A 14,335-nucleotide genomic window follows, 5' to 3' on the forward strand; every position below is an offset into this window, starting at 1 on the left:
AGTGGAAGAGCTCTAGCCCCTGTAGCCTCCGCTGCTGCTGCACCTATGTAGTCTTGCACACTACCTCATCTCCTCTTTTTCTTTGTAATGTCATTGGTCAGCAAGATAGGGTCTGGTGAATTACTATTGACAAAGTTGTGAATTTCCACTGGATTTGATTTCATTGGCTAGCTATATGTTGGCAGTGTTGGGAGTAACGCGTTACATAAGTAACGTGTTATGTAATATTATTACTTTTGTGGTAACTAAGTAATATAACGAAATACACTATAAAAACAGGTAATATAACTCAAGTTACTTTACTTACAAATGTAATGCGTTACCAAAGTAATATAATTACTGTAACGAATCTAAAATTATGTTATATTATTACTACAAGTAACGAAGTTACTAATCTCGTTAGTAATCCACTGAGTAATGCCTAGCCACAACGGAGTAATGAAGCCTACTAAATGAAGCTTATTCACCAGCTTCTTACTTATAACCAAGATTTTTACATTGTCCAACAACGCTATCGTGTCATGTGATAACGGGGTAGTTTCACACGTGACAGCTTAAGGCTGTGGACACAAAGTAATATAATACGTAATATTATTACAGTTACTTTATTTTATGAGTAATATGTAACTGTAACTAAATAGTTCAGCTGCAAGTAATATGTAATGTGTAATTAGTTACTTTTAAAAAGTAACTTGCCCAACACTGTATGTTGGCATGGCAGAACATAATTTTTTTTACCGCTAAACTTTGATATTGTTGCTATGTACAGCTATGTAGCATTTTACCAGATCCTTTCTCGCCAACCAATGACATCACAAAGAAAAAGAGGAGGCAAAATAGTGGTCTGGACATGTGTAACAACACCTATGTAAGTGCAGCTACATGTATCACTCCCTTATAAGCGCTTCAAATAGTTTTGTGGAATCTAACTATGTACGCTTTTCTAAGAAAAGCATTGATACAGAAAAGTAACACCCCAGTATGGTTCCCTTGCATGAAAACGATGACCATGTCATTGAATATAAAAGGAATCTAATCCAAGCTGTAAACAAGTGGCACCAAATTCACCTGAATTGTCGTTATTAAAAATTTTACCATTAATCTACCATCACAGCCATTTCTTGGCTTGGATTTCACATCTTTTGTCACCATGGCCTTTTTTGGGTCACACCTTTTTTTTACAGCTTGGCTGTTTTGGATTAGACATCAGTTCTTTTTGTATTTGTATACCCCAAAGCCAGCCATAGGACAGCTTTGGGGTTTTTTTAACCTGACTTTTTTTCTTTACCACAGAAAGAAGAAAAAGATTTAAAGCAGATTGTTAATACTTCAACTATTTTTGATTTACCAGTGGTTAAAGTCAAAGAATTGGATGTGTGTGAAAGCCTGGTTTTGTCAAATCCGGTCACAATTCTACAAATTATATACATATATATATATATATATATATATATATATATATATGTTTAGTACATGCCAATTCTTCTCTACAGGATAACTTGTTTGTAGCTGAGCTGATTCCACTAGCTACGCTTGGTGTTGCCTGGTAGGCATGGCAAGTAATACTTTTTTTATTAACAAAACTTGATTATGCGCTTTTACACATTGTTGATGTTTTTGTTATAACTCCATGACTGCTAGAGGGATTTCTTTCAAACCACAAAAAGTTTGTACTGAAATAGTTACTCCATGCACGGACTGATTTTCAAGGTATTTCATCGAGCGGTTTACCCTGGAAGCGTGAAAATAAATTGCCTTTGGATTTTTGAAAGATCGCATATAACTCCTTTGTTCATTGTCTGATCTGTACCAAAATTGGACTGTAAATGTGAAGTATTTCGCTTTTACTGCCCTCCAAATTTTAAGTAAATCAACCAAAGCACACATGAGTTATTACGATTTTTCCAAAGTGTGCTAAAAGAAGAATAAGAAGAAAAATATGAAGAAAATAAAATGAACTTTGAAAGCATGTATCTCAGTGATGGATGGGCAGATTTACCTCAAATTTGAAATGAAAGGTGTCCTACCCTGAGGGAGATAACAGACAAGTGTGCATTTTACAGGAACCAAGAAAATGCCGTTTTCACACATCTGTAGCTTGATAATGGCTGGATGTAAATTAACCATTTTTGCTGTGTTGTGCACCCGCACTGGATGTACTTGGCCACACGACACACTATCACATGGCACACTATTGTGTGTCTCGATAGTGAAGTGCAAAAGGTAGACATTTGTCAGAACCAGAAAGGCACATGTCACCTGTGAGTTTGTCAGCATTGTGCAATGAAATGGTGGCTGTGCGCTACCCTAGTCTTAACAACTGTAGTCAGGCAGGCAGGCAGGCAGGCAGGCAGGCAGGCAGGCAGGCAGGCAGGCAGGCAGGCAGGCAGGCAGGCAGGCAGGCAGGCAGGCAGGCAGGCAGGCAGGCAGGCAGGCAGGCAGGCAGGCAGGCAGGCAGGCAGGCAGGCAGGCAGGCAGGCAGGCAGGCAGGCAGGCAGGCAGGCAGGCAGGCAGGCAGGCAGGCAGGCAGGCAGGCAGGCAGGCAGGCAGGCAGGCAGGCAGGCAGGCAGGCAGGCAGGCAGGCAGGCAGGCAGGCAGGAAAAAATTGATATGACTTTAAAAAAAATCAATATTTGGCCACCTGTAAGTGTTTTTCTTTTGACATTGTAATTGATGTTAAATGGACTAAGACTATTTCATAAAGGTGATTTTCATCATGTATGATATTTCTATGATGGTTTTAGAGGCAACATTTTGCTATCATTTTACTACTATAAAGAGTGCTACTGTATTGTTTAATACAGACACAGATATTAAAAAATAACTTCTGTCACCCACAGTAAACAAGATAAGAGGTGTTGAGGTGAAATTGATGATAATTTATGCATTACACTAATTGCAGTGATGATATGCATGTTGACTTTGGTGAAAATTGCTAAATTGTGTTCTGTAATTTAACACCGCTGGCTTTATAACAAAATATTTTTAAGCACCTATGCATAACAAGAGGAGTATTGTAAGTTTATCATGGTCAAAGTCCTAATGTTGTACAGTGTTCCCTTCTGCAAGTTTATTATCTCTGTACACATACAACAATAAAAGTCATATGAAATACCACAGCTGCAAGGGATTTTGCAGATATACACACCTGAACCCCGAGGGCCACAGGCTCAAGGGGTAAGGGCGTATGTATCAGCAAAATCCCGACACAGTCATGGTAAGTGCTATATACATCACTCAGGGCACACTCACTTGAGAGGTGAAAGAACTACAGAGCACTCACCCCATTTGTTTTATACACTAGTATCTGATGATTGATTGTGGGTTCCATAGCATGGGAAAATAGCTCTCAGAAAGTTATTCCTATATCATCATGCTTTAACACATGCCAGGAACTTTTGATTGTGGGATTGAATTTGGGGTGTAAAGGTAGTCTCGTACCCAAACTGCTATTTCCCATTTGTATTTGGGTGGTGGGAAATAGGGTCTGGTGTAACTCCAATAGCCATTTTGTTCCGAATCCCCAGATTCAGGGGATCGTTTGAAGGGTTGCAAACAAGCCGTGTACAATGCAAAGCTTATTTTTTCTTGTTTCATGCACCTGTCACAGTAATCACTCAGTAGATGCAACAGGTGCAAGGAACAAGAAAACATCTTGTTCACGGCTTGTTTTCAACCCTTCAAACGATCCCCAGAATCTGGGGATTCAGAACGAAATGGTATGGGAGTTACACCAGACCCTATTTTCCCCACCCAAATACAAAAGGGAAAATAGCAGTCTGGGCACGAGACTAGTGTAAAGGATCTATGATTTTATTAATACTGCATTAAACCTTTGCTATTGTGGCAGTAAGTAAGTTAATACATTAAGTTAAGTAGGACTATAAGCTAATCACCTAGTTGTCATATTCTTATTGTTTCGTGGTCTGCTCAATAGCTGACATGCCCCCCATGCAGTATGTAGAAATACGCATCTACGCATTGCCCAAGTGATCGTTTTACAGATCATTTGTCTTAGAATATAGTTTAGTTACTGTCAAATAATTTAAACTTAGCAACTACACTGAGTCTTGCCTAATGTGTAAACTAAAATCCACAATAAAACACTTTGTGCCGCTCAATAAAATGAGTCAGTGTTTCGTATCTTTAAACTGGTTGGGCATCAAAGCCATGAGCAAACCGCGTTTCCATGATATTGCCTGGGTAATATCTAGATATTGTCCAGGCAAGTTAAACCCTGAGCAGCGCTCATAGTGGCTATTTTGACAGCAGAGGTGCTTGTCAAACAGTTCTTGATTCGTACTGTTGTGTAATGGGTTGAACATAGCCAACAACGAAGTGTAATGGATACTTCACTTTTCAGATGATAATTGATATAACTGGGGTGCACGGCACCATTTCTTTTGCAAGGGGGTGTCACGTCGGCTCACTCTGTAGGTAGATCTGGCTCAGGCTGTAAGTAGATCTGTGACTGCGGTCAAAGTCTTGACCGGGGAAAATTTTACCTTGATCCTTGACTTGCAGCGTTTATCATCTTTGACCTGTGACTTGAGCGTTTCTTGTCGAAATTTTGACCTCCACTTACTTCTCTATTTTCCTATGCGCACCTGCGCTTGTAACCTAGTATAATATTTTCTTAGTACGTGCTACCAGCAGCTGGGAGAGAAAAATCATTATAGTTACGGCGAAATATCTGTTGGAGCTTTAAAACATCTTCTTGGAGTTCCTTACTTCTTGTGAGTTACGTACAATTCCGTAAACTTGATAATAGCTACGTATAGTTTTCGATTGTGGGTTTCGAACCTTCTGTATCGTCTTGACCCTTGACCCACTTTAAGAGCTATTTTGTGGCCTTGACCGTTGACTTAGAGTTTGACCGCGGTCGCAGATCGACCTACAGCTAGAGCCTGAGTGACACTCCCTTGTTTCGGAATGTGTCTTGGTGTGCAGAGGTGCTTTTCAAACAGTTCTTGATTCGAAAATGCTGCATAACGGGTTGAACATAGCTGACAACGAAGCTTAATGGATACTTCACTTTTCAGATGATAATTGGGGTGCGCGGCACCATTTCAGATGCAGTGTGCGTGGGTTCACCACATAGCTAATAATTATTTACAAAAAAAAGTTAACAAACAAGTACACAGAAAAATTTGGAATTTTCAACTAGAGTAGGGACCATAGCACATCGATACAAAGTACTGAAACAAGCTGGAGTAGTGCACGATATTAAATCACAGTAAAACAATAAGAAGTGTTATATCCCTACTGTGCATTTCTATTATATATGGTATCTTGAGCACAGTAGGGATATAACACTTCTTATTGTTTTACTGTGATTTAATATCGTGCACTACTCCAGCTTATTTTAGTACTTTTTATCGATGTGCTATGGTCCCTATTCTAGTTGAAAATTCCAAATTTTCCTGTGTACTTGTCATGATAAAGGGTTACATATATCATGATAAAGGGTTACATATTTCATAATAAAGGGTTACATATTATCATGATAAAGGGTTATTTATGCTAAGTATGCCCAGATACACATAACCACAACAAGATCATAGCCTATATTGAACATACCAACATGCTGTGATGAAGTAAAACAAGCCTCAGGGCTGACAAATATCAGGTGTCTTGAGAACTTCTTTTTAGTGCTGGAAGAATAGATCACATGACATACATGTCACATGTGAGATTACATACGTACGTGGAGTCCAAGTCCATTACATGATCTTCTGAACATGACCACCCACAACACACCTCCAACTCATATAACACATACTATGGCAATGACAATAGTAACTGATCACTAGCACACATCACAACTTGCACATATTGACACTGAAATGGCCATTTACCTGTACAGATTGTCAGCAACAAACTAATAAACCAGCCAAACCATGCAGTACTGCGTTTTACTTAGTAAGTGGGTGCTTTGTTTTTTCCTGGGAATCACATCTACAACCAGTCAATTGGGGTCAAAAATTAATTGTGGGATTGATGAATGTTCAGTCAGTATGCATGACTTGGATTTGGCCATAAAAATTATTCTCAGATGAAAAGCACTTTGTTATCCTACAATTTGAGAATGTTGGGCTAAGGTGAGAATTAGTGCCATAGCACACATTTCCGAATACAGACCACACCCACATTACTGATAACATGAAATTATCACTCTACACAAAATAACCACTTTACAAGCAAGCTTATACCCATCTATAGGCCTTGTAATTATTCCTTAAATAATTCAATAGCAACATGCATTAAACTTTTGCAACCAAAATTCTCCAGTTGAGCTTTAACTTTCTTACTCCCAAGGTTTTTCTGGTTTTTTATATCAGTGGTGGAACAACATCCCTTTCTCTTTCAGTGATTGTATAAGTGGGCATAATTCTGCAATGATTATTTCTTACATTTAATGGATAAACTTTAGAGTTAGCTGTTTTGTTGTACTTGTAGTCGTGTATTTATTTATTTATCTATTATTTGTGTTTAGCTTTGTATTTTATGCTTGTTTTTGCTGTATAGGTATGTGTTTCCCCCTCCTGTAAGAAAAAACAGTTGTAGCTGATTACAAGGAGGCAAAACAATAAATCTTCATGATATCTCTAAGATTTGTCTGTTTATTGTTTGTCTGTCCAGTTTGAGCCTTTTTAAAACAAAGAGGGCAGTACCACTACTTGGCCTACTCTTTTGAAGTGCAACCAATTTCCCAGGATACATATGCATCTCAATGTACACCAGTGTACATTTAGTTGTCTCCCTGTGAAGAGGTATACATGGTAAATGTATCCTCTGGAGTTCCTTTGATCTGAGGTGTGAAAGTGTTACATTGCACTTATGTATATACACTCCAACTCTGAAGTGAAAATTTACTATTGATAAATCCCGAGGCAAAGCTGAGGGGTTTATCAACAGATAAAAAATGGTATGCATAAAATGCTTTGATCTTTAGGAGATAATAAGATCCACTAAGACATGCTAGCAGGTTTTTAAAATGGTTAAAAGCTACTAGCAGGAAAGACATTGCAAATCTCACTTTTGATCATTAGTTTGCTATGCTTTCCCAGGCATATTATATACAGGATAATAGTGGAGAAAATCACCCAAGCCAACACGAGTTTAATTCCACCATTCCTTAAAAAGCATACCTATAAAGGTTTGATTAGTATAGGTAAGACATGTAGTGCTAGGATTCTTCAGTAGATAAACAACCCTGAAGGAATGACGTAATAATCACTGAGATGGTGGGGTTGTGGTGATTATTACTAACACTGGTATTTCTTTTGCATGCACACTCAAAACACATACGGGTACAATTTGAAGCCTAAAGAATTTAAAACCACAGGCTGTACTCCTCACAAGCACTACTAAGGGCCTGAGGGTTTATAAATTCTATAGATTCCACATTGTGCCTACATAACTGAACCTGAATTAGTTACTCTTTTGTGGCTATGCATTGACAGAAGTGCCGGGCTGTTCATACTAGCATCATGGTAACCATGCTTGCTCACATAACACAACTAGCACCCTCATGCACCTAAAGCATGTGTGGTCATTAGATTTTTATATTGTATCTGAGTGTGTAGTATAGAACTCAAAGAAGGAGTATATGGGATTTATTGTCTACCAAAACCAACCTAAATACAGAGTCTAATGTTGATTAATTGTTCTGAAACTTAAGAGATGAGGCCAATTTTATTTAGAGTGTCATGGTTGCTCATAATTATTTCATTGACATGCATGCATGTATGATTGGAAAATGAAAGTTTTACTGATAGCCAAGCAACTGCAAATTTTATGAAATCGTAGTCTGAAATTTTGCTGGTGTACAGTTTATACATGTACCTTTACAAATACATTGACTAGTTCAGCTCCACATGCAGGATTCAGTGAAGGATTAGCTGACATCTTGTACTCCAAATCAAAGTATAGTTTAATTGGTACGCCTATAATGAGAGTGCATATCATAATCACAGCACATGTAGTCATTTTATTATACCTTCAAGTATCACCTCATAATAGTGAACTGGCTGCTTCATTTCACTGTAAAATGACTGAATTTACAATTAATAGCCATGCATATTCCTAGCTATATATGTAGTTACACCGCTTAATAAGTGCTTATAGGTGTTGGGACCTATATACATTTGTCTATCTAGTTGCTAGTCAAAAGAACTGTAAAAGCTTATCTTTGACCAACAAATAAAATATCTGAACACACATACAGAATAGCATAGCTTCTTAATATAGCTATGTGTCACGTGTGTTATGACACACACTTAAGTCACTCAAATATACACATTATGCAGTGATAGGTGCTAAACTGCACCACTATCACTGTACTCCGAATATAATTATTGGTGTATGTATATCTCACAAGCATTCTTATGTATGATGATTATTCAGTAATGACATGTATCTATATGATTCTATAGTTTTCATATAGCTACATCTTTATCATGAGTGGCATACGGGTGTACCTGAAATACATTTAGTGCATCAACACTTCCATGCATGAACACTGAACAGAATAATTACATAACTGTACTTACAGGTAATGTCTAACAAAAGTTTCATAGTTGGCTACAACATATCTCCTTGCTCCTTTCTGGCTGATTTCTTCCGCAAACACTGTCTCTCCCTATGTATTTATAATATCACATTCTCCTGTGTCAAGTTGCTGACCTCTTCGTGCTTCCTGGCATCAAGTGCCATTTTTTGTCGGGGAAATGTCTTCCAACCATCTTTAGGCTTGTGCCTATAATATTACATCAATTAGCAGTTGTGTATATTTAATTCATACAATAATACAGTGACTAGACCTTGTTAATGACAGCCTAAGTGGGGTTGGATGCATCTTTCCTGTCATAAAACAGATTGATATATATAGGCAATTATACTAATATTAGCTATACTTATACCATTTTACACACGCACGAACACACACATACTGCACGCACGCACGCACACGCGCGCGCACACACACACACATTCAATTGCATGATACTGCTATACAGAACATGTTTTAGTATAGATAATATACCTTCTGTGTCAGTAGGTACACATATTAGGCCACTCCAAATAAATTCTGTTTCCCGTCCACCGCCCATATCTGGTTACTGCCAGCTCTAAATATTCCATTATTCCGTTATTTTCCGGTTATTCTTGCATACTGATAGACTCAGTAAAAGCTATCTTGAAACAGTGTCAGCTCACGTGTCAGCAGTGCTATCAAGTCAGCACAAACGTCGCATTTGTGTTATTTTTGTAACTTACTAAGGAAGGAACAAGCTTAAGCATGCTTTTATGAAGCCTTTTTGGCTGTTCCAGGCAAATAATGGCTTGAAAGGCTAGCCAATCTTATAATGAAATAATGGAAATGGACCGCCCGCCCGCATGCGAATATGCCAGTGTCCAGGACGGGAAACAGAGAATTTATTTGGAGTGGCCTTATCTATGCATGGTTTTAGTTAAACTGATATTACCGAGACTTATAAGTTATGCAGTTTTAGTTACCTTGATTCTGGATTATATAGCTACATCCTGTACTAATTGATTGATTTATATACGTCTTATGGTTCAAGACAAATGTACAGGAAACAAATACTAGACGCAGGGATACCATGCAAGGAGCGTATTCCTAGCCCTATAGGGGCCAGAATATATGAACGATATTATAATAATGACTGTTAATTATCAGCCTTCCCAATTTAGATATTAAATAACATATTATAAATAGCTATATACGGGTTTAACGAGGAGGCGACGCGTGGTACTAACGCAGTAGGGCAATAAGATCGACAAGATCAATGCGGTATTATATAGCTACCAACGCAGGAAAACAATTTTAGTTAAGTTATATTAGTAGCTAGCTAATTCTGCTCACTGTATTACTGCATCACAGTACACCCAAAATTGTAGTGGTACTTTATCAATGTACAGGCTTTGCTGAAAATAATAACGGGTGACTTCTTGTACACTGAGGTGGTTACCGCGAATTTTAAACTGAAAGCACCCCCTCAAAACTTACTTTTAGCGTCTGAAAACTGATTATTCCACGCCCAAGTTTATTAATGGTTTTAATACCCGTTTTTATCGTTGTTTGATAGGTTAGTTGCAGATGGCATCGCCTTCTAATTTCTTTTTAAAGTGGCTGGTAGCTAGCCAATTTGCGCATGCATGCACGCGGCGCATTTTTATGACCACATCTCTTCGTTAAACACGTCCGAGCCCGAACACGTCTACCGTGAATAGCCATTGAGTCGCCAATATAGGGGAAATGAAGTGCCCCCATGCATGCCCCTTTCCCATGCTAAACCTCTGTACACTGCATGTAGTAATCATACCTTCAGGGTAAATTTCAGCTTAGCGGTTGCAAGTTTTCTTATCTATAAAGGAGAGTGCCTACCGGCGTTGCCACCTTTAGTCGCTACAATCAGTCTTATACACATGCATGCACGGCGCAAATAACAAGTATAGGCGCAAATAACAAGTATAAGCGGTATAAGTTACCTCTAATGTTTTTAAGAGTTATACGGGAAGCCAGAACATATAGTTCCGGTTTTAAAAAAAATCCCTTGGAATTTCCTTTTCCGTCATCACAGAACAAAATAATATAGGAACAACATTAATATCGGACGGGGAAATTTTTGGGGGGACCCACTTCTGACTTCGAAAATTTTCATGTTTCGTGAACTTAAGCTACCGCTTTTGTTTGTTTTACGGAAGTCACGTGGAGGTTGACGAATTTCTGGGACAAAACCAGTGCTGGTGTTCTTCGTCTTCTCAAGTGATGTAGAATCGCCTATAGTGAAGCATACAGACAACTGGTTCACTGGGTGAAAATTTCCATAGCCTTCTCACAACGCACAAACTGACTTGCCATGGCTGAAGCTGGGAGTGAAGGAATGAACCTTGAAGCTACTCGTAAGAACTTGACATGTACAGTGTTGGCACGTCACAAATAATATATGTATGGTACCATAGGCGGCGGAAAGGGGGGGCTAGGGGGCTGAAGCTCCCCCTCTGTCTACTGAGGTGGCCTCCTCAGAATGATATCACGCCAAAATTATCCTTCTTGGGGTCGGGCTGAAAACCGCGTCAAGATCGGATACTCTAATGGAGCAGTCACTCTAATAAAGCAGTCACAGTACTAGAGCAGTGTGCAGCGGGCTATGTAAGGATTTTTATGTAGTTTATCAGCTATAAATGCGTAGCTGGTGAGGTGGGTAGCTATTTTCAGCTGGTTGTGACCTTTTTCTTCTTTTTAATTTTTTTTATTTTGGCCTCACCTTACCAGACCAGAGACAATGTAGTACCTCATTTCCATAAGTCCCAGTCCCCTTCATATCAACTACTTCCTCTGCCCCTGTATGGTACAGTTTACACTGCAATTGCTAGTTAATAAAATTACAGACATTAGGCCACTACAAAGAGTGAATTTTTATTTGAATGGCTATCCCATTGCACTTCAGCAAGGCAGATACTGGCATGATGAAGTCTTGTTCATTATTCATCATCATTAACATTTTACAGTGACCAGCACTGAAGGTCTGACAGCAACATGTGCTGCAGCCTTAGGATTACCTAACCTAATTTTAAGGACTTAGACTTATTGACTTGACATAGTGACTGACTTAACGACTGATAAGGTGTAACAGAAAAGGGACCAAAGTAAGGAAAAAAATCCCTCCAACCCCAGGATTCGAACTGCAGGTCACCATGCAATGTCTAGTCGGGGCCACACTCAGTCTTCCTCCCGGATGGATGGATTTTCTTCTAAAATATTTATCATTAACACTTTCAGTGACCAACACTGAGGTCTGACAGCAACATGTGCTGTCAAACCTTCAGTGCTGGTGATATTCTGTTTACTAATGGATATCCAGATATATTTGTGGTGATACTACTGTTTTGCTGATGTCAATGATTACAGAGCTAGTGATTTTCCTTTAGTCCACCATCTAGACTATTTCATATTGCCCTGATATTGTAATTTTTAGTGAGGTCCGACTACAGTATTATATTGGAACTTACATGTCCGTAGAACACCTCCATACCATTCATGAATGCAAGTCCAGCAAGATTAAATACCAAGTATTAATCTCAGAGTTAGATCACCTAGGCTATGTCTCTCATTACTCCACTATTGAAATCAGTTGTTTGGATCATTATCTTTCAGACTCCATAAAGGCCCTACAAGCAATAATTCAATAGTCTGCGGCTATTAGAACTATACTGGATATTGTTGCTCATAAAGTAATCAGTTGTTCTCTATGAATCTTTTTGGCATGTGATTGTGCTGATTGGAGCATTTAATTTGTCTTTTCTTGTTCATTTGTTTGTGTTGTACTGTAACTTTATTTTTATAGCTTCCTATGGTTTTTGCACATCCCTGCATGTGTCAGAGGTAAATGTAATTGTATGTGTTTTTTTGACATCTTATTGATGGTTTACTGTCTCTCTGTTTTTTTCCTGTCCACCACTCGCATCTGTTTATGTGTCAGCACTAAAGTGTTTCAATGTTCCGTATTCTCCGGTTATTCTGCATAGTGTACAGGCTCTACAAAAAGATCATGTATCACATTTTGCATTGCTAAAAGCACAATAAAAACCTGGTTTGGTGGTTACTAGCTATCAAAAAGAAGCTGTTTCCTGATCTTAAAATCCTCTCAAAGTTGAGATACTCTAATAGAGCAGTCACATATAACAATAAGGTTCCCATCTACTGGATGGGAAACTACAGTCTCAATTGAAGTGGCTTACCCATAGCCTTGCTTTTTCATACTGGTCGTACTTGCCTGTTCATGCGTCTGGTTTCACTGTAGTGCAGCTACAGTGATACAATAAATATTGTCAAACTTTAGAAGTGTAGTCAGAAACATTTTATGTGGGTAGTGTGTGGTTGGCAATGTGTATTATTGTTATCTACTAGTGTAAACACACATAACATAAGCTACTATACATTTGGTATCATGGTTTTGGTATATATGTATATACGTAGTACAGTGGATCCTCACTAATCCGAACAGCTCTGTTCTCAAGTTGACAAAAGTCTGTTCAGATTAGTGAATTTGTTTGGATTAGTGAACCCATTGATTATATACAGAACCTAATTCAATTACTCTAATAGAGCTTACATTTGTTTGCAAATACTCTAATAAAACAGTCATTTGTACTGTTCGGATTATCAAGCGTTCGGATTACTGGAGTTCGGATTAGTGAGGATCCACTGTACAGTAGTCCCTCCATTATCCGAACTTACTGGGCCCTGGGTTTGTTTAGATAATCAAAAAGTTAGAATAAATTAAAGCCCATACATTTATATACAGAGACCTCCAATAGAATGCACACTTTAGACAAAACATACATTCTAATAGAACAATCAGTTCTACCATTTGGATAACAGACAGTTTGGCCAGATAATAGAGAGACCACTGTATTGTGGCCTTGTTGATACCTCAGTTTGACTAAATATAGGTACATTGTAGATCTAGAGCCCTAGTGGCCACGAAATAGTGTCAATGATATATAATGAGGTTTTTGAGATACACCTTAGCTGTGTTTGAAACCTACTCATTAATAATAGGATCACTATGATGAAGTAGTCTTATTAATGCGGTCATGAAGTACACCTTGGCCGTGTTTGGGACCTCTCATATAGCTTAGTATGAGACCGAAGTCATACCCAGAATGGCTACTATACCGTATGATCAGAAATTTTGGCGTGGAATTAAAATTGGCGAATTGACGGACGCACACAAAATCGCCAAATTACACTCTCGCCATTAGTATTTCTAATATTTTAACCTTATTATTACTAGGCCCGGGGCACATACAACCAAGTACAATCACCAACGGGACAACCTACCAATAAGGCAGTATATGACCAGTACAGTGTGTGTGTGTGTTGACATATAAATGCAATTATAATCAGATGTTTAAGCTTTATTGGGTAATCACGACAACAATCACATGCATTATTATATACATATATAGCAGGCCTTCAGAATTCATACTGACCAACAAACGCTTAATTAAGTCTAGGATGTTAATTTATGTATCTGTACACAATTTGTGTCCTCCTCATGTGATACCAGTTGTTTAAATTAGGACGGATCAGGGTGATGGATTATGACATGGCTGGAGTTGCCAAGGGCAGACCACAGTGATATCTGGGACAAAAGAAGCCAAGTATTTCCACTGTGTCACACACAACCGTTATCTGACCCATCCGCTGAGTTACATTTTTAAGTATGAGATGGGCCGATATGTCAAAAAATGGTCACATGGTGTCTTGGATACACTGCAAGATGAAATAAAATGTGTAGCA

General features: G+C 38.5%; 1 protein-coding gene across 2 annotated transcripts in view; it reads right to left on the minus strand.

Moving 5' to 3' along the window:
* LOC136269421 (DNA-directed primase/polymerase protein-like) overlaps positions 1-10,483 on the minus strand; it is a 39,987-nt gene extending 29,504 nt beyond the window's left edge. For both annotated transcript variants that reach the window (XM_066064985.1, XM_066064984.1), the window contains exons 1-8: positions 10,350-10,483; positions 8,826-8,865; positions 8,689-8,761; positions 8,556-8,644; positions 8,003-8,046; positions 7,849-7,949; positions 5,708-5,781; positions 5,581-5,654 (exon numbers count right to left, since the gene is read on the minus strand). In XM_066064985.1, the coding sequence (XP_065921057.1) occupies positions 5,581-5,654; positions 5,708-5,781; positions 7,849-7,949; positions 8,003-8,046; positions 8,556-8,644; positions 8,689-8,761; positions 8,826-8,860 (490 nt within the window). In that variant the 5' untranslated portion in view covers positions 8,861-8,865; positions 10,350-10,483. The remainder of the gene's footprint in view (positions 1-5,580; positions 5,655-5,707; positions 5,782-7,848; positions 7,950-8,002; positions 8,047-8,555; positions 8,645-8,688; positions 8,762-8,825; positions 8,866-10,349) is intronic.
* Between the last annotated feature and the right edge of the window lie 3,852 nt (positions 10,484-14,335).

The sequence above is a fragment of the Dysidea avara genome, chromosome 10, assembly GCF_963678975.1.
Source record: "Dysidea avara chromosome 10, odDysAvar1.4, whole genome shotgun sequence".
In the NCBI taxonomy this organism is placed as follows: Eukaryota; Metazoa; Porifera; class Demospongiae; order Dictyoceratida; family Dysideidae; genus Dysidea; species Dysidea avara.